This window comes from Nymphalis io, chromosome 2, assembly GCF_905147045.1.
Source record: "Nymphalis io chromosome 2, ilAglIoxx1.1, whole genome shotgun sequence".
Taxonomy (NCBI): Eukaryota; Metazoa; Arthropoda; class Insecta; order Lepidoptera; family Nymphalidae; genus Nymphalis; species Nymphalis io.
Genome location: NC_065889.1, coordinates 1,467,243 through 1,487,775, shown reverse-complemented (window position 1 = coordinate 1,487,775; position 20,533 = coordinate 1,467,243). Strand labels below are relative to the sequence as shown.

Genomic DNA, 20,533 nt, shown 5'->3' with positions numbered 1-20,533 from the left:
AACGAACTCATATACATATATGACTGATGTTTGCTAGTCAGATAAATAGATTGACTTTAAGTATAATTTATTATTGGAAATGAAAAATTAATTGACCGAAATCATTGAAGTATTGAAGCAAAACAATTGGAGGCTGTTAAAATTGGTTGTTATTTTAATTAAGTTATTTTTTAATCAATGTTACCGATTTTTATAGTTTTTTGTTAACTTATATACTAACAGTTATATTATTGGATGTTCAATTGATAACTCTCCTTACGCCACTGTTGATTTGACATTCGAAATAAGAGGACACAGCATTGTTTAACCAATTTTCTTAAACAACATGTTAATTATAGTTGAAGCATTATATTATAAATATAGCTAAGTTTGAAATGGACTTTGAGATACAGCATTTTTTGAAACTTAAGAATTTTAGAGGTTATTTTATTATATACAGGTTAATTATTGTCGTCTTTTATATCATTGTATTATTTATATTTCAGCACCCATCTGGTATCTCTGGTTTTGTCGTTAAAATAGCGAACACTATATCAACCTATGTTCAAGTACTAATGTCAACTGTTATTTTTTTTTATTATTCTGTAAGTGAAAGATAGTTATTTATTTAATTCTCTTTGGTAACATTAAATTATATTTCTCTATTTATTATATATCTCAGCAAAAAATGCTCATTACTCAGTCCATTTTATTTTATGTCTAAAACAGAGAGGAAACGGAAATAGTAATTCAACTTGTAAAAAAAAAACATTATTGCTGCTATTACATTTTTTATCAGTTTAAATTATTGTGGACTAAAAACTGACACGAAGGATTCTAAAATATAATTCAGACATTTTTTTCGTACATAGTACTTGATAGTAACTATAAGTTATTTAAAAAAATCTCTATCGATGTAATTAAGTGAGTTTTATTTATGATAATTTTAAAAAATCGATGTCAACACAACTCTTGACGCCTAATTATAAAATGCCAAAGAATATATATATATTTTTTGTAAATAGCAACACTATGTTTGATAAACAATTTTGTTTTTTTTTGTAAACTTGCTATGTCGTTACCAAACTGCAATACAAGGAAATACTTGTACATATAGTTGATGTACAATTTATGCGTCACTGAAAATCAGCAAATAGTAATGCGCTCGTCTTCGATGTTTAGAAAATTTGTTTATATTTGAAAAATATTATGTTGCCCGTAGGATTTTGGGTTCATGAATACCATTTGTTAATAAGTAAAAATTAAAATTAATAATAGTTGAAAAAGATGTATCCTTTCCAGCTTACACAAAATTCAAAGCTAACTTCACTCAAGACGCATTTAAGTTTTGCGTGTACTGTATATGTTGCCATGTATACTAGCTATACTAGACTAGCAGCCTTACTTATTAACGTAGTAAAGAGGGTGCTTAGTTAAACACTGATTTTCTGTCACCGCTTATTTGATATTCGAAATAAGACACAGCATTGTTTTTCAAATTAAAAAAAATATTTAAAAGTAAATAAGAGTTAAACGGACGAATGTTCAAGTGTTGACAACGAAAGGCGTCCTTTTTTTTGCACGTAGAACATTTAATTATTCGGCTGTTCGTGATGCGTGCTGGTTTCGTTTAGTACCAACAGAAATTAAAAATCATTTTTTAAATAAGAGCACTTATGTTAGTTATATAACCGACGTTACCGTCTAATGTTACTAATTTAAAATAAAATATTTATTTATTTAACTATGTATAAATCATTGTTTTTTTTTGTAATTTTGTTATATTAAAATGCCACATCATTTCCGTAGTTTTTAATAGCTTGTTAATTAGTAAACACAAAAATTGAAAAATTGTACAAAGATTATCATTAAAGTTATTTTATTTTAACGAAATGACTTTTTTTTCAACTTTGTTTTTTATTCTATAATTTCATTCCAACTGTCTATGTTTAATGACAAAATAAACACAATACCTATTAGCTATTTCGTCGAACACATAAATATATATATTATTTATTAAATCGTACATTAGTTTTTTAAGTGCTTAATATGTGTTTACTAATAATACTTATGTTTCTTGTAAACAAACAGCGTGAGGAAACCTGCATGTAGAGGAACGTGGTAGAATAAAGTACTATAGATTTATATCTATATATAGGAGGTTATCCTCCTCCTCAAAGGGAGAGGAGGTTTTACGCCAGTAGTGAGATACTTACATGCTGTTATTTTATAACTTTTATTAATAAATGGGATTCACTTCCTTCGAACATGGGACCTAAAGTTCACTACAAATTCAATTACGTTTCACGAAATCACGTTGATTTTAAATATTATATACTTTGTTTATATTATAGCAATACAGTCATAGAAGTAAAAAAAAACTCTTTGTATTGTTCAGCCAATATCAAGAATCGTCATGTTTTAAATTCATGTTTCATTGAGGAAGGTTACAGGCTATGTAACTTCACGGTACGACCTTAACGAAAGTGAGTTGAGCGAATCAGTAACCATAAGCTTTATTAAGCATGACAAACTGTATGAAACAGACATAGTTATTCCAATACGGGTAAATACCGGCTATGTGTTCAGCTAGATATACAAAAAAATTCCTATTAGTTTGAAGGTATATATATCCTATGTCCTTTTCTCTACCCTTGTCTATGTGTATGAGAAGAGTGAGTAGTTAAGAAGTAAGAATCGTAACAAACAACTAAGCAAATTAACTTCCACATTAATAATATTAGGATAAAGTTATAATGTAATGTTATTAAATAAGTAAAATAAATTCAATAAATAATTTTATTAGTAGATAATACATTTTTCTGTAATTAAACAAAAAGCTTAATGATAAGTGGAATTCGATCAGGAACTACCAAAATCGACTATGTATTTATGCTACATGCGTCCATTGTATTATTATAAATACTGTAGTGAGGGGGATATTGTGCATCCTAAATTGTCTACAAACTTGAATTTTATTGTAAGATTACACTTAATAATTCTTCTTCTTCTTCTGCCTAGCGTTTTCCCGGCCTAGTAACGCCAGGGCCCGCTTTCCTGCATCTATGCCTCCACTTTGCCCGATCTAAAGCGTCCTCCTTAGTGAGATCGTGCTCTCTCATATCGTCCCTCACAACATCGAGCCAGCGCTTCTAGGACCTGCCGCGGGATCTAGGGCCTTCGATAACAAAGTCTAGGCATCGGTTCCCGACATAGTCTGGTGGTCTGCGGCTAATGTGGCCAAACCAACGCAGACGGCTTTCCTGCAACTTATCCGCTACATCGCAAACGCCAAGGCTACCACGGATGTGCTCGTTACGAATGCGATCTAGTCGCGTAACGCCACACATCCACCGCAACATCTTCATATCCGCGACGTGAAGTTGCTGAACGTGTCTCGCGAGAGCTGGCCACGTCTCGCTGTCGTACAATAAGACTGGTCGGATGATGCACTTGTACACAAGGCCCTTTTATTTCACCGGTATCCTGCGATCACAGATTACTCCGGTGACTTCCCGCCATTTGGCTCAGGCTGCGTTTATTCGAGCTCTGACGTCGTGGTCGATTGTACCAGACTCGTGTCGAAGTACGGACCTGAGGTATTTAAACTTTTCCGTCTTGATAACGGATTCTCCGCCTATCTTTATGGGTTCGGGGTCCGTACTACCACAGGGCATATACTCGGTCTTCGGAACATTTAGCATCAGACCGCCCCTCACTAGCACACCCTTCCACTGGTTCACCTTTTGCTCCAATACCTGCTTGTCCTACATCTATCAGTATCTACCAGTGCAATATCATCAGCACATATCATGAGCCAGGGAGACGGCTCATGGGCTTTCGCTGTGACAACGTCAAGCACTACATTGAACAGAAAAGGACTCAGGGCCGAACCTTGGTGGACACAAGCTGTTGCTGACAAAGGGTGTGTGCCGCCAACGGCGGTCCTTACTGTTGATTCCGAATTATAGTACATGTATCGGATAATGTCGATATAGGTTTGTGGCAGGTTCTTCATCTTCAAAGTTACACTTAATAATTACATAAAGTAAATAATTATTAATCAATGAATTTATATGAGACTTATACGCTTCAATTTGTTCGTTAGCCACTTTTTTCTATTATAAATGCAACACTTATTTTCAAAAACCAAAACACTATATCTGTGATACTCATTTAGAACTTGAATATTTAACGTTACAAACAAACATGGTCGCATAGATAACATATTACCCGAGCTACAATCTGGTGACGTAATTGCTTTGCAAGCAGACTTCTCCACACTCATCTTATTCAATAATTTACATTCAGACAATAAACGAATACTAAAATTTGATTTTTTTTAATGGTATATTTATATCACTAGCACGATTTTTTATAAAGTTAAAATATAAATTTCGAACTTATCGAGCATTTATAATATAAATAGAAGCTTTGTGGTTCCGACAGTCGAGCCATCTTAACCTAGAGGTGTTGAAGAAGCTGTATAAGGGCATTTTTGTCAAACATTTCTGTAAATCAAGCACGGGAGCTCCTCATTCATCCGTCCCACCGCGCCAGGCTAGCAGTTTATTATAAGTCTTCCAATTCCTTTCAATGCACACAGTGGGCTAATCTCAAATAAATGGAATAAGGGTAAGTTATAATAAAACCACATATATATGTACAGAGTAAATTGAACGTTACATTAGAAAATAAAACAAATTATACAACTTGATCCGCATTTATTACAATACACATTAACATAATAATCGCAATAATTACAAAGGAAAACAAATCGTCGCTTTATTAAATATATTTAATTTTAGTCCCGTCACGAGAGCGCGCGGACTAGGGGGGAGGGGGGGTGGTCTGTGTGGTGTAATTCACACTACGCAACAAGCGACTGCCTCTCGATCAACATAATTATAGTTAAATATAATTTCATATTCGCTTTCAATTACGTAAATTAAATTTCGAACACGTTCTAATCATCGCAAGCTTAGATTTTTTTTTCTTCTATTTATACCATGTACATTTGTCATAATAGTAAAAATATATATTTAAACAGATTAAAATAAAACAAACCGAATAAACACAGCAGACTTTCAAATATTTTGTTATTTGGCTTTTTAATTATTCTACCTGTTTAATTATTTTTTTTAATTATATCTTTATCAGGTATTATAGCTGATATCGAAGCTCGCGACAAGTAAGTACTAAACTAATTTAAATGAGTTCATTATTTTGCGTGTAGTGGAATTTTGATGACTTCAACAAAAATCTCACTGGTAATAAAAAAAAAAACTAAAAAAAACGTAAAGCATTGACTCTGTTATAAATGTATTCCTGACATTCTTTGTTTAAAATATATTTTTTTATCTATAGCAATTAACCTCATATTTGATGTATATTTTTATTTTATATTTGGAATCGGTTCATAAAAATAATAAAGAATCAAATAATTTCCAAGTTAAAAGCGAGCCAGTGAAAATGTTCGTAACTCCATCATATATATTCTTTATATTTTACTAAAGCAATTTAAAAAAGAATATAATTGGAACATTCAGTTATATTTCTTTTATTTATGATCTGTTTATTTCATTATTACATCTTACCATAGAGAAAATGAAAATTGTATCAATGTTTTTTTTTTTATAAATATATCACTAGAAATAAGGAAAATAAAAAATATAAGCATTTATGAAAAACAAAACCTATAACAGACAATTTTTCTCTATGGTAAGGACGTTATTCGTATCAATAGAAAATCTGAAATAAAATATTTATTATATATTTGGTAAAAATTGCGTGTACAAACTAATATACGAAACAGAACGAAGCTGTAAATATACATTGTGCTATTTACTAAGAGAACTTATATATAAAATTCTATTAAACGTCTATAAAATAAAACTGCGCTTAAATATGTCGTACGTTACTTATCAATATAATACACGATATTTACATTGATTGTTTTTTTATTTCAACCATCTCGTTATCGAATAGGAATTAGGGCAGATTCACACTATACTTACGTGACGTGTAAGAACGAGGGTATACCTGGAACACATTACGTCATCGTTGTGTGCACGTTATATAAAACATATGTGTCTAATAAGCAGTATCTACTGATGAATCGCGACAAGACAAGTAAGTGTGAACCTGCCATTATTTGCCACGGCCGGTGTCTTATTATTATCAATCGCACTAACGACAATCGAAGATTGAATATGAAATGTCATTACAATGGTAACCGTACTTTTATTTTTTATTGATTACATACAAAACATATTATTTACATGATGTATGACGTACTATCAACATTCTGTATGAATTGTTAAACAATATCACTTAAATATTGCTATCTCTTTCTCGCAAATATGTCAAGCCCATTAGATAATTGTAAAAACTGTGCATAACAACAGTATTACGGTCAGTAGGGTCAGCAGCAAACACACATCAGCGGAAAAAAAAAGTTTTTTAAGTAATCATAATGGAATTTACTTAAACGTTGAGAAGGCATTCCCAATCTTCGTTTGTCGAATCATAGTAAGTTTAAAGTTAGATAAATTGACGAGATGATTAACACATCCCGACACATTCTATAGATACACAAATATCTCTGACAATGTTATGTAAAATATCTATTTTGAAAAGTCTATAAAGCTTATACTTGTCGATTCTCAGAAGATCTTGATTCCGAACCGGAAGTGATACTAGTAATTGAACCGTTTAATTAAACTTTTAAAACGATAAAAAAAAATTTAATATGAATCTGTTTAAATAGAACAGTTACATAACGAGTTAAACGAACGCCTTTATTATATCCACTTTTGTCTAGAGAATATTTCAAATGTATCCATTTCGAATCAACGATTACACTCTGAACGTCTACACACTTGTCATTTGAATTTATATTTAAAAAGTTAAAGCAAACATTATTGTCTCCACCATTAAACCTAGATAAACAAACACGTCACCGACCGCGGCCACGGAACGAAGCGGTCACAACTAAAACTATCGTACACACCAAACCGTACCCTATTAAAATCGTATAAAGCGCAAAATACACGATTTCGTTAAATATACACAAATTTTACCTAAAAATCTCGCTTCGATAACAATTATATTTATTCGCAAACCTTATATATAATATATACACAATTCATATGACTTGAACGTACTTTTTGGTGTTACTACTGCGCTACTTCTATTTCGAGTTCAATGTTTCATGCAACTCATTTGTACAATATCCTCAATATTTATTTCTGCAACATTTTTATATTGGTATTTAAGTTTGAACAGAAAAATATATAAAAATATTTTTGTCATAGTTAATAATATTATACAGGCCATGTGTTGATAATCTATTCTGTGATTTCAAAATAACTGCTTTTTCTCAAGTTCATATCGTAATTGACTATTTGCAAGTTATCAATTGATATTCTTGTGTTTGTTTTTTTTTTATAAATTAAATTCTTTTGGAATGGGGTGTTTTAAGTACAGTTTCGTATTAATTGTAACAAAATCAGTTGCATCTATATTTATAACAATGTTAACTTTATTTTACATCTAAATATATACCTGATTTGGAAGAAAAGCGTTACTTTGCTTTCGTTTTTTTACGTTTAAGGCATTTTTTTTTCATTTATAATTTAAAAACGCGTTTAACACAAAAATACACAGATTATATAAAGAAATAGTGCTTCTTCTCGTTCGTATTTTATGCGTTCACGAATCGTTCGTCCGATTCAGTTGGGTTAGGGTTATTGGGTTTCTGGTATAATACCAATGTAAAATAGGGAGTGGGGGTACAGTTTTAATTGGCAACTGTATAAACATAAACAGACATTGCAACGAATGCATATAACATAGTCGAATGACCGAATCACTTTTGTTGCGACACCCTTGGAATACGAATTTATGTCTCGCAGTGTTGATAACTGTATAATTATAACAATTATGATAAATTAAAATTATAATTGGTTCATTTTCTTCCCGGGAGCCCATCATACTTTTAATACAATCTTATCGCCATTTAGATACGATAAAGCAATATCACAAATAAAGTTTGTATTTCATTAAAACTTTCATTACATATTTTTCTATTCGAAACTCAAATATAAAAATGAAAAAGTATAATTTTGTACAATATTTCATCTCTGCGTCGAATCACTCACCCAGCCTTCGTAGTGTTCAAATAAAATAAAATATAATATTTGTTACCCACCATAGAAAATGATAAATTTGAAAAAATTCTATTGTACAATCATAAATAAACTTGTACATTAAACTGGTACATATATATATAATCTAATAACGTCGGAAGGGCATGTATCGGGCGGTGAGGCGGCGGCGGGGGAGGGGGGAGCGGTGCCCGCTAGTCTGCGGGGCGCGGCGGGGGCGCGCGCGGCGGCAGGGGGGAGGCGGGCACGCTCCAACTCTCGCTGGTGCTCCATCTGCATGCCACGTTCACAATAATATTAACGATCAATTCATATGTAATTTCAAGTTTTCGTCTCACAACTGTTCACAAGTTTCAATCTCGAAAAAGGTTACAATGACAATTATAGATATTAAAAAAAAATAGGTTTTTGTTACTAAAATAGTTTTAGCTACTTATCTTCTATGATTATTAAATATTTACAAAATGCCCATTTTTAAAAATGGGGTCTAATTAGCAAATGGGCCACATAAGTGGTGGATGGTAAGAAAAGTTATCTGGTCTTTACAGTCAATGAGCCGGCAACGTGATCGAAAAAGTCATATCTCTTGTGCCTGTAACTACACAGGGCCGCTTACACAATAAGTATATTGCACTAATCTTAGTACTACAGTTCGCTTTGAACATGTTATATTATATGTCATATCAGTCCGGTACTCACTTGTGGTGCGCGACGGCGGCGTGCACGGGCTCGCGGCGCGCTGCAACGTGATGCCACTTGACGTACCCGCTGAGGCGGCGCTTCACCAGCCCCGCGAGCGAGTGCAGCCAGCCTACGTCAGCGCACCGCTATACGCGCTATCCCAGCCCACGCGCCCACGCGCCCACGCGCCCACACGCACGCCCGCTGCCCACTCTTTGCTAGAGACCTCTTTGGTCCTTTTCGACTTTTGCTATTCAGTTTTAGTAACGTCGTTGGTTTTTTACTTTTAAATGATTAAATGTTGATATTTCAAAAAGAAAGATATTCAAAAGTTAAAAAAATTCTTCTTTTAAAAAGCATTTATTAACCAAAAATATAACAGTTACAAGCTTACAGCTCTTTTTTACTTTATTATTAGATAAAATAAATAAGTGAGAATAAAGTTAGTTTGTTTTTTTAACTTTACATATATTAAATCCTGTTGATACCTATTGTAATTTATGAATACATTAACTTCTTATTATAATCAATTAACCTTTTCATCCTTTTATAAGGTAAACCCTAAAACTACAAATTATTTGAATTATGAAAAACGGAATCACATTAGTTTTTTTATATAATCAAGTAACGCTAACATGAATAGCAATTTATTTTATATTAATATACGTGTATAATATTTTAAGTCGAACCAAAGAGCTCCCGGTGCCGTACCAAATGCCTGGCTACTGTTACTGAGCGATGAGCGAAGCCGTGATCCGGGTCATGAAAATGATGCCAACGTATACCCACACCGCGCTATTACACTTGGGTCTTTAGGACGTTACATTTTCGACCCGTTCGTTTACTCTCGACTATCTCAAATTACAGACAAACCGACGCTAAAGATGTGTGTAAAAAAAATTCAAAGTTTTTTTTATATATTAAAGCAAAGGTTTAATATTTAAGTACCAGTATCCGAGAAAGTTACATTAAATAAAATTATACTCAAGAAGAAATTGATTTCCGTATTGAATGTAAACGTAAAAGAACGGATCGAGCGATTTCTAAACGTCCACATAGTAAGATAGAGTAAGCGTAACCCGAAGCATCCCTTGCTGTACAATAGCGGGCGTTATTAGCTAGGTGTTAAGGTCGTGTTTAGTGTGGCGAGGCATGTGATAGAGCAGATGGCAGGCGATGTGGGGCGTGACAGCGGCAAAGCACAGGAGATGAGGTCAAGAGTATTTGAATCTAACATTTTAATACTTTCTACAGCCAATTCCAATCACAGGATTTGAGATAAAGAAACACTTGCATATTCCGTACGATTTGCTAATAGCCATTATACAAACAATAAGTAATATATCTTAATGTGTTTCATAAAAACATTATTAACAAACTTAAATCCACTTTAATTTCAATTCCAACATTTTTTTGACTACCATAATGTATACCATAGATTATTCAAGATCTCGACCAATACAGATAAGACGTCAAACGTCAAAATTGTTTATTTGTCTATACCCCTCGTGTGTTTGGAATAGACTACACATTGTACTACAGGTCGAACTACACTTCTGACAGCTATAAATTCAAATACTCATGCACCACAAAATAACAACAATTTACACAGATATTTTAAAAGAACATAGTTCTCAGATAGCAGAAATTATTCGATCCACCGCAAGGGAATGGCAACACAGCATATGACGTAATAAATGCGAGCAAATGTTACCCGTCCGTCGCGATGTTCGGGAGATCACGGATAAGAAACGATACATTTATTTAGCGATAAGTATCTTAAGCGGTGTTAGTTAGCTTACATTACTAGCCTCTTTTACTAAATATTCACCGAATATTACATTACATAAATAGCATTATCGTTAAATATTCCAGCTCTACATTGTTTATCGACGAACGCGCGACACGGTTTTTTTATAAAAAAAATGGTAGGAACACTGGAAAATGGGCGACCGTACAGAAAGTGGTCACAACCGCCCATAGACAATGACACTGTAAGAAATATTAACAATTCCTTAAATCGTCAATGTAATCGCTACCAACCTTGGGAACTAAGATGTTATATCCCTTGTGCTTATAGTTACACTGGCTCACTCACCCTTCAAACCGGAACACGACAATACTAAGTTACTGTTTAGCTGTAGAATATGTTCAGTGAGTGGTATCTATCCAGGCGGGCTTGCACAAAGCCCTACCACCAAATAATTTCGGAAATATTATATTCCCGTCATCAGGTCAGTCAGGTCACCAACATGTCGCGCAATCCTCGCTAAACATAGCAAGCGAAACCGGAACATTTAATAAAAATGATATATATAAAAAAATACGGTTTATTTAGTATTAAAACATAAATAGCGTATTATTTTTTATAAAAAAAAAAATCTCTTAGCAGTCCGCCAACCTTTGTGTGTACATTTGATATATTATTAATGTAAAAGTCAGCCATATTGTAATTGTTTAATATGGCGTAAGCGTAACCGCGAAGCACTAAGCGATCATTTCATCTGTATCCTAGCCCTATTAACATAAAACACAATGATAGGATACCGTGAAACAGTTATGTGATGATGGCAATGGCGAATTGATTGTATGGGAACTAGTTTATATATTTAGTTTATGTACACTTATATTATATGGTATGTCTGAAATATATATATATTCAAAGCGATCGGAGATAACCATGGTTATGTGTGATGAATAAAAAATAATAATAACAAAGTATTTATATTAAAAGAAATATATGTATATATATTATCTGTACTTTTTTTTTATTCGACGTATTTAAAAAAAAAAAATCCGATTTGTACAATTTTAAACTAACATTCAAACAAGAGCCACAACATTTATAACGAAAATTTTGAATAAATATCTGAGTGTACATATATATTTGGTACATACAATCATTTCCCATAAACAAAATGGCGTAGAGTGGCAAGCGCAGCATTTCGTTACACCAATTAGTTACACGTCTCTATAGGCTGGCTGCCCTCAAAAAAAATATACACAAAACATGTAAAAGAACATATAAACAAATTAAAAATATATAATTTGTCCGACGTTTTGCGAGACAACGTTACTACTAAGAAACGTTATTTATTTAATGATACCGAATCTATAATTTTTCGCAATCTCTTTTAACTACATACATGAAAAATAGAAATATTTTGACTAATATCACATAGATTAGTTTAAGATAATATGTTACAATAGGATCAGCATCATAGTTACAGAAATAACGTTACTTTAAACGTTTTTGTTGATCAGACTGTCGTTTCACTTGAATTGATATAAGAGCGTGCGTGTCTCCATTATCCCTGAGTTTAATTTTAAACGTTACGTATTAAAACGTTGCATTTAAAATCGCCCTTAAAATTTCACCAAAATGTTTCACTTAAAAAAAAGAGGAAATATGGTATGAAGTAATATAATGATGTTAAAAGTAAGTAATTGTTATTTTAGGAGAAAAATTGTAACATTACATAAGTTATGTTTGTGTGTTACAAATATGATCAATGTGTATATCTTGCGTGATATTCTAATATTAAATAAGGAATATTAATGATCATCAAACGTGATAAAATTAAAAATGTTTTTTTTTTTTTTAATATGCAGTAATTCCGTTGATGATATTTAAAAACAATCATTCCATCATTCAGCGGGAACTATTCTATTTATTTCATATTAAATGAAACTACTTAAGTAACATCTGTAATATGCATGCATTGTATGCATTTATAATTTTTTTTTCTAAACAATGATTATATAAAAAAAAGCGTAATTATAATATATTACTTTTATTGGTGACGTAGCTCCGCATGGCTGGATAAACAAACACGTAAATGAGTCAATGGCTCCCTGTACATGTCCATTTGAACTCATACATTGGTTCACTAGTGTCGTAGGACACTTGGATATATTATTTTATATATAATATTAATTTCATAAATTATAAATTTCGTATGTGTTTGTGTCGATTAATTAATTACAGTATATTTGTATAAGAATAGGAACGTTTTCGTAACACGTTAACTAGCTAGTATTCAAACTGCCTAGGGCCTAGTGGAACAAAGATTCATACCTATACCTCATATTAAACGAAGAACACTTTGGATATACAGATGAGTAATTTTTTCTTCTACACGTGAATTAATTTAGAGTAAAATAGTGTATACGTATGTGTCGGTGGCGCGCACTCACCCTGGTCGTCGTGCAGCAGCTTGGAGGGCGCGGCGGGCGGCGCGTCGGCGCGGTACCCGTTGCGGAGCTCCGCGCGCGTCAGGCTCTGGCTGCGGCCCTCCGACAACCTGAGGCAAAGCGATATATGAACACTGACGCATGCCATGACGCTTCACACGGGCGAGAACGATTCACAGAGCTAACTTCACACCGGTCAACTTCACTCACAACGACAGTTCTACAAACGTGTTTAACAGCTAAATTAATTATATCGATGCGTTCCTCACCGATCATTGCTCAGCAGTAAGGGCGAGGGCGGGTGTAACCGGTCGTGGAGCGGCGGCGGCTCGAGTTCCATGGTACCGTTAGCTGCAAAATTTAAATCAAATTTGAATCCCACACAAATCGCAATTAACGTCAACGCTACCGAATATGTTAAAAAAAAACTCGAACGTAACAATAACGTTTAACAATTTAAAAAACAAGCAAAGCAGCTAATATAGGATACTATCCTAAGCAACCATTTTGTTGTTATCTATACAGCAATATTAATTGCTTATGGCAGTCATACAACGGTGTCTTTGAATCGTTGTGACTCTGACTGTAATTTATAGTGGTAACATATGTAACGGTGGTACCTTCATGCGTAAGCAGATGTCTGGTCCGCGGCGGCGGCTCGGGCGAGCGACCCGTGCTGTGCTCGCGACTGAGGCTGGAACAAAAACATCATTTTCATTCTATAAAATAATAATATAGAAGTATTACGTTAGCTTATTGATTTAAGAATAATTCTCCATTTTATACGACGTTCTGTATTGTAGAAATAATTATGAAAATCGCATTGCATTATTTGGAACATAATATTATCACTATAGTACTAATATATTCGATACTGGCACTTTTAAAAGTGTAAACTATTACGGCTGACATCGTAAATGCACTGCCACACATGGTCCGCACAAAGCCATTACGTTGTAAAATAATGTATAAAAGTAAATATCTCTCACCTCCGATGTCTCGGTGTCGAATGCAAGTCCACTCTCGACTTCCGTTGTTGACTTTGGTGATAGAACCTTTGTAATACTATAGGGCTCGTGTTACCCGAACTCTGTATGGAAAACGTTATGATAAAATCATTTAAAATTGTTACAAAATTTGAGTATTCATAATTAGTTATAAAATAAACGTATAGTATTATTCCTCGAGTTAAAAAAAACACATGATCTACAAGATTTATCTTTAGTATCTACTGGGACATTACATATTATCTATATAAATATGTATTTACAAAAGAAAAGTAGTATATGTAGTATATCAGTTGTCTGGTTTCCATAGTACAAACTCTGTACGAGCTTAATTTGGGATCAGATGGCCGTGTGTGAAAAATGTCCAAGGATATTATTATTATTATTATTATATCATGTGGAACCACAGATTCCATCTGAAATATACAAACAGTGGAACATGTGGAATTTAATTTAAAGCACTGAATTTTGATGAGTTTAAAATTAGCTAAACGGTTGGTACGCACGGCGGGCGAGGCGCGCCAGCGGGTGTCGGCCGACACGCGGCGCGCGGGCGCGGGCGGGGGGGACGCGCACGCGTCGATCGTCCTGCGGAGGGGGGGGGGGGCACTCATATACTCTCGCAGTCACAAATATATGAGTACAAAATCAACACATACTCTATTCAAGTAGCAAGTTCTTACAAACACTATCCTGTTGTCGTTTTCTGGTTAAATCAAATTTAATGTCACCACCGATATTAATTACTCATTTCTAGCAAATTCATTAAATATATAATATGTTAATCAAATTCAATCCAAATATAATTATCTTAATAGTGCTTCACTATGTTACAATTAATATAATACCTGCGTCTCGGGTAAGGCGAATAGTTCGACAGGTCAGCTTCGAGGCTCGCGGGCTGCGAACTGCTTCCTCCCGGGTTCGCCGTAGTCGCCCACCAAGCTCTACGGACCAACAATATAACATTACATTTCTTACCGGCCTACGACTTTAATTAAGAGTTTATCATTATATTGACAATTTTTTTGCATAAAAAAAATAGAAATTAATAATATTTTGATAAAACTTAACGTAGATTTAAAGTTTATAATTTGATAGTAGTTTTCACTTACATCTACGCCCGCTTATTAAGTACAGGCTTCTGTACCCTTACAAAGTGCAAAATTGCTAAATGTGCAAAATTTTATAATGTTCGATTAAATAGTAAATAAGTGAAAGATTAATAAACAAACACAAATATACATATATAAATGTAATTAAATCGTTAATAGGGTCTGCTCACCGCGCAGGAGTGGGCGTGGCCTGGTCGGGCGTCCAGTGCGAGGCGGTGACGTAGTTGCGCGTGGGCTGCGGCGTGGGCGGCGCCTCCAGCGTGCGCGTGGGCGTGGGCGTCGACAGCGACGCGTACCACGCGCCCACCGACACCGAGTTGCGCGCCGACTTCACCACGAACGGGTGCTCGAGCAGCTTCACGTACTTCGGCCGCTGACGGTAGTTTTTCGTTAGGCTGAAAACGACATTGATTAATATAGACGTAAGAAATATAAAATAGTATTAGCGAATTATTATCTCGTCGCAATCATTTATAATTCGTTACCAAAAATTTAATACGAATATTAATTTAATAAAATAATGCATAATAAAACCACAAAAAAATCACTATTTTCGCACTTTCATTTTTGAATTATTATTATAAGTATTTCATTAATAATGATCAAATCTTACCATTGGGATACAAAAGATTTGAACTCGGGAGTGAATTCAGTATCCTCTGGTAACTGTGGTGGGTCATCTGCTATTACCTAAAACAATAAAACTAAATTTGGTTTACAAGTACTAGACGATTGACAATTTTTTTTTATTAGTTTAGTAAATTTTCTCTGAAACAAGTATGAATGGAAATCAATAAATAAAAAATGAAATATAAATACTGTATCGCTTTCCACAATTTCACCTAAATAATATTTGCGTAGTTATGATTGAATATAAAAGCGCACTCTCCTTGTTGTTGAACAAATGTCAAAGAGTGTCACTCACAAGTACTCACCCTAGTGAGTACTTCGAAGTCGTTCTGACAATCCCTGTAGGGGAAGACCCCTGTGGCGAGCTCCACCAGCGAGATACCGAGCGACCACACGTCCGCGCGGATGTCGTAGTCCGGCCGGCTCGGGTCCGGCGGGTCTATCCGCTCTGGCTGTGAGAACATACAATACAATTATAGAGCCATTGCCACGTCAGTTCAGTCTTACTAGAAATGGAATTTTATTTTCTGAACTATTTCATTATATTATAATAACTAAATTAGATTTCCCCGATTAGAGTGGTCTATCTAACGAGGCTTAGAGATATTAAAGTAGAGTCTCTAGGGTTCGTTCTATTAAAATATCCATTTGAAATCATAAATCCACACCAAAAAACCGCCGGTAATGACATCCTTGAACTAGGATTTAGATAGAATTCTACGCAGTATAGCGTGTATGACTTATCAACTGACAGCCATGTAGGCCGCGCAGCCCGCACTGCGCGTCTTCGCCTTGGAGTCCACGAGGCGGCCGCTGATACCGAAGTCGCACAGCTTGACGTTCCCGCGCTCGTCCAGCAGGATGTTGCTCGGCTTCACGTCGCGGTGGATCACGCCGTGCGTGTCCTTCAGGTACGATAGCGCGTTTACCGTCTGAAATATTCATAACGTGATATATTTATTACTGATAACTACGACTCTGCAGTCTCTCTGCATTGAGAATCAATATGTTTAAATTGTATTTTTTTTTACTACATCGCCCAGCACGTGATTTTTTATAAACACAAATTAAGCACAAGACATGAGTGGTGCTTGCCCTGACTTGAACTCGCAATCTGCTGTTAAGAGTCACATATTCTAGAAATTTGAACATCTCAGTTATATTATCCCTTATACATTTTTTTTTCTGTAAATATAGATTTAAAAAGTAATTGAAAATATAGAAATGTTTTTAAATTTCGCATAGGCAGAAATAATAAAATACTAAACGGCTAGCCGTGTCTTGAAATTAATTTAATTTAAAGTTATTTAATATTTCAAGCTAAATTACATACCGCCACGGTGACTTTTCCGAGTATTGCTTCAGGTATAGGCGCTCCAAGCCTCTTCAACAACTTGTCAAAGCAAGACGCCATCAACTCCATACATATCCATACATCTGCGTCGGTCACGAAGCAACCGAGACACCGAACTATGTAAGGACAGTCGTGTGATCTGACCACCACGTCCAAATCCATTAGAATACGTTTCGTTTCCTCTGAATTGCCGGAACGACGCATTTGCTGAAACACAAAATTAACCCATTTAAAAAAAAAACTTAAAATCTAAGAATGTGTTACTATTAAGGTGAATTTAAAACACAAGTACATTTTTTTTATAATAGTTTGTATGAAACAAATTATAAATTATTTAATTTGTATTTAAACTCAATCATAAACTATCTTTTCTAAGAACAATTTTGTACAATATTTATTAATATGTATTATTATTATTATTATTATTACCTTAACAGCAATTACAGCTCCCGAAGACCTGTGCAACATCTTAACCACATGACCACAGGTCCCACTGCCCAATTCGCCGAGTTGTTGAAGGTCATCTATGTGAGACCTATATTCAACGCCATCCACGTTCAGCTTCCCACTCACCTATTTATCAAAAATTTACATACTTATCCATCAAGTTAAAGTATAAATTATAAAACGAGAACTACTGTAGATGAAATGAAATCCTTATATGATTTCATTCATAAGAAATCTTTTTTAGAGAGATTATTATCTACAACCTTTTACAAATCACATAAATACCAAATATGTATTATTAGATTCTATTGTATATATTTTAAATCTAAATAGATTAACCAAATGAAAGGTGTAAAGACAAATAAACAACTTTGACATTGAATCGACACAATGTCATTGGTTGAGTTCTTGAATAATCTATGCTATGCATTATGGATTTGCAAAACAATTGTGTTTTAAATGTTGGCAAAGGTACTGTTAAAAAATTCGAAGTAAAATTAAAGTAGATATGAGTAGTTAAATGGAATAGTTTTGTATTATAAAGTACTATTTGTAGTGCATAACACAGCAGAGCTATTCGCAAATAAATAATATGAAATACATAAATCTAAGGTTTGTTTATCTTTACGTTTTCTTGGAATGAAATAGGCAATACAAATGACCCTCCCCAGTTGGTATCAGACACTGTATTTATGTTCATCGTGATCGATTATGACAATAATAACTAGCAAAAGAAATACTGAAAAAAGATGGAAAGTGGTGGATTTACACATTTTTCAGGTATATCCTATATATATATTTTTAGCACATTGCACAAAAAATGTTTATATGTTTATGTTTAAAAGCTGCGATAAGACATCTTGAAGACTTGTTTCTACAAGACATCAGAATTCAATCGCACAATTTTTTTTCATTCTGTATAAGTAGCTATAAATCTTTGTTAAATAAAAAAAAATATTTCCAAAATTTGCCACCACACAAATCTGCCGCTCTAGGCTCAAGCCTACTTAGCCTGCTGGTAAATCCACTATTGATAATGGACCTTTGCTACAACTACTCTACCTTGTATACTTCTCGCATTCTGTGTTCAGTATCCGTAGCTTGTGGAGATCTTGGTGGGAATGGTGGTATTTCTCTCGAGGAAAACATTGCTGCTGCAAAATAAGACCAAAAATAATTATCTTACTTAACATTCAGTAATAAGAAATAAACATTTCTCGTTAATAATTTATAAAAAATAAACTATTTGATCCTATTAGGAGTATAACATTAGACCTCTGATAGAAATACACTTCATAAAATGATAGATTGAAAGCAAACCCAAATAAAATACAGTAGCAAATAAACATTAACCAGCACTCAAAAAGATAATTTTCCTTTTTGATAAGAATACTCCACTTTTATGTAGCTAAATCCAGTGTCTGTCAATGAATTCTTAAGACAATCGCATAATTCAATCTCACTTTTTAAGATATTAAGTTAAGATTTTTATTTAAAACAAGCTAATATAAAATCCTTTTCCTAATATTTTAGCCTGTATTGTAACAGCATTTATTATTGCAAGACTAGGCAATGCTTCTTTCTGTCTCTAAAATATAGCATACAAAGTAATGACATTTGTATTGCCAATAATGCTGCCAGATATGATGACATAGTCTGTAGAGAATATATCGGAATGGTGAGTGATTTGTGCTCTTCTACAAATGTTAGGTAAAACCAATTAACCTATATTTAAATTACACAGGTTCATATTATTTTAAGCATTCTTGCAAATACAGCTGATTCAAAAATGTCTTAAGCTCGCCTTTAATTTAATAATACTTCTTGCAGAATTCAATCATTTTTATTTACTGTTATAAAATAGAAGACGAAAAGCAACTGACATAATCATTTTTAATAAAGAATAAACATAAAGAGAGTGCAAAAAGAAGGTAAATAAGCTAAGAATCAAACTGCAGTAACAATTACACATATAATTAATTAGCTTTTATTTAAAACATTTGTAGTGTTATTGAATTATAAAATTTATTACTTTTACTCATAATTAATAAGATAAAACTGTGTGATTTCCTAAATATTGATATGTGAATGTTATCCCAATAGAATTCTTGACATATTATATATTTAACGCTAAAATATAATACTAAATATGCGTATGAATATTTTAAGAGATTAGGGTAGAAAAATTTAACAACATCTAGTATAACCTTTTCGTAGGTGATTACTGTGTAAAACTAAGCAAAACAATGTTTTGATTATAGACAGTTGGCACTAATAATATCAAAATTACATTAAAAGGCAAACATCGATTATATTTTTGTATATATATTAAAAACTTACGGGGTCTAGGTCTTCGTGTATTCCCAGTCTTAGGAGCCCCAAGTCCACCTTGATTGTGGAGACCCTCTCTTCGAATACGCAATTCATTTTCAAAGCGCTCTTGCAAACCTTTTAGTCTACCTTCAATATTTGACATTATTATGACTAAAATTATTCACTAATCACATCTAAACACTTATTGCTAAACATCTATTATAATTATTTACACAAAAATTAAAGTCAAAAAGCTGCAGTCCAAAGATTTCTTTTTTCCATCAAACTCTATCAGTCTATCTTGCATTCAGTCTTTTATTATCTTCATATCTTAGGTATATCATTCAGTCAAATTGTCATTCATTCTCACAGATAAGTAATAAAATCCTGATTTTAAAATTATCACTTTTTGTTACTTTCTTAATGATATTTATATATATATAATCTAATTAAATGTATTAATGTTAATTCTTCTTTATTTAGTATTAACTTAGTAAGTGATAAATTAGTTACATAATAAATTGATATTTAATATTTGTTAAAAAAAATGCATTTATTTCAAGTGTTGCTACTTATAAATTACAACGCTGTTCATGAACGAAATTACCTTTCAATTTTCATTCAACTTGATTTTTAATTCGTTTC

At 33.3% G+C, this 20,533-nt stretch overlaps 1 protein-coding gene across 7 annotated transcripts; it reads right to left on the bottom strand.

Moving 5' to 3' along the window:
• Nucleotides 1–4,769: 4,769 nt before the first annotated feature.
• Nucleotides 4,770–20,169, bottom strand: LOC126777207 (dual specificity mitogen-activated protein kinase kinase 7-like). 7 transcript variants are annotated; one of them, XM_050500188.1, is made up of 17 exons: nucleotides 19,916–20,169; nucleotides 18,638–18,729; nucleotides 17,558–17,701; nucleotides 17,108–17,335; nucleotides 16,527–16,706; nucleotides 16,080–16,226; nucleotides 15,758–15,834; nucleotides 15,315–15,539; nucleotides 14,878–14,976; nucleotides 14,536–14,617; nucleotides 14,012–14,112; nucleotides 13,643–13,716; nucleotides 13,292–13,373; nucleotides 13,026–13,132; nucleotides 12,621–12,647; nucleotides 8,847–8,958; nucleotides 4,770–8,420 (listed from the first exon to the last, which is right to left on the bottom strand). In XM_050500188.1, exons 1-17 carry the CDS (start codon nucleotides 20,049–20,051, stop codon nucleotides 8,342–8,344), a joined length of 1,992 nt encoding a protein of 663 aa, XP_050356145.1. In that variant the 5' UTR covers nucleotides 20,052–20,169; the 3' UTR covers nucleotides 4,770–8,341. The 7 variants fall into 7 exon arrangements, 5 of the variants coding, with proteins under 5 accessions (XP_050356145.1, XP_050356153.1, XP_050356161.1 ...); XM_050500196.1 differs by having other exon boundaries at nucleotides 18,638–18,726; XR_007670024.1 differs by lacking the exon at nucleotides 12,621–12,647 and adding an exon at nucleotides 11,727–11,810 and having other exon boundaries at nucleotides 8,397–8,420; nucleotides 8,847–9,078.
• Nucleotides 20,170–20,533: the final 364 nt, after the last annotated feature.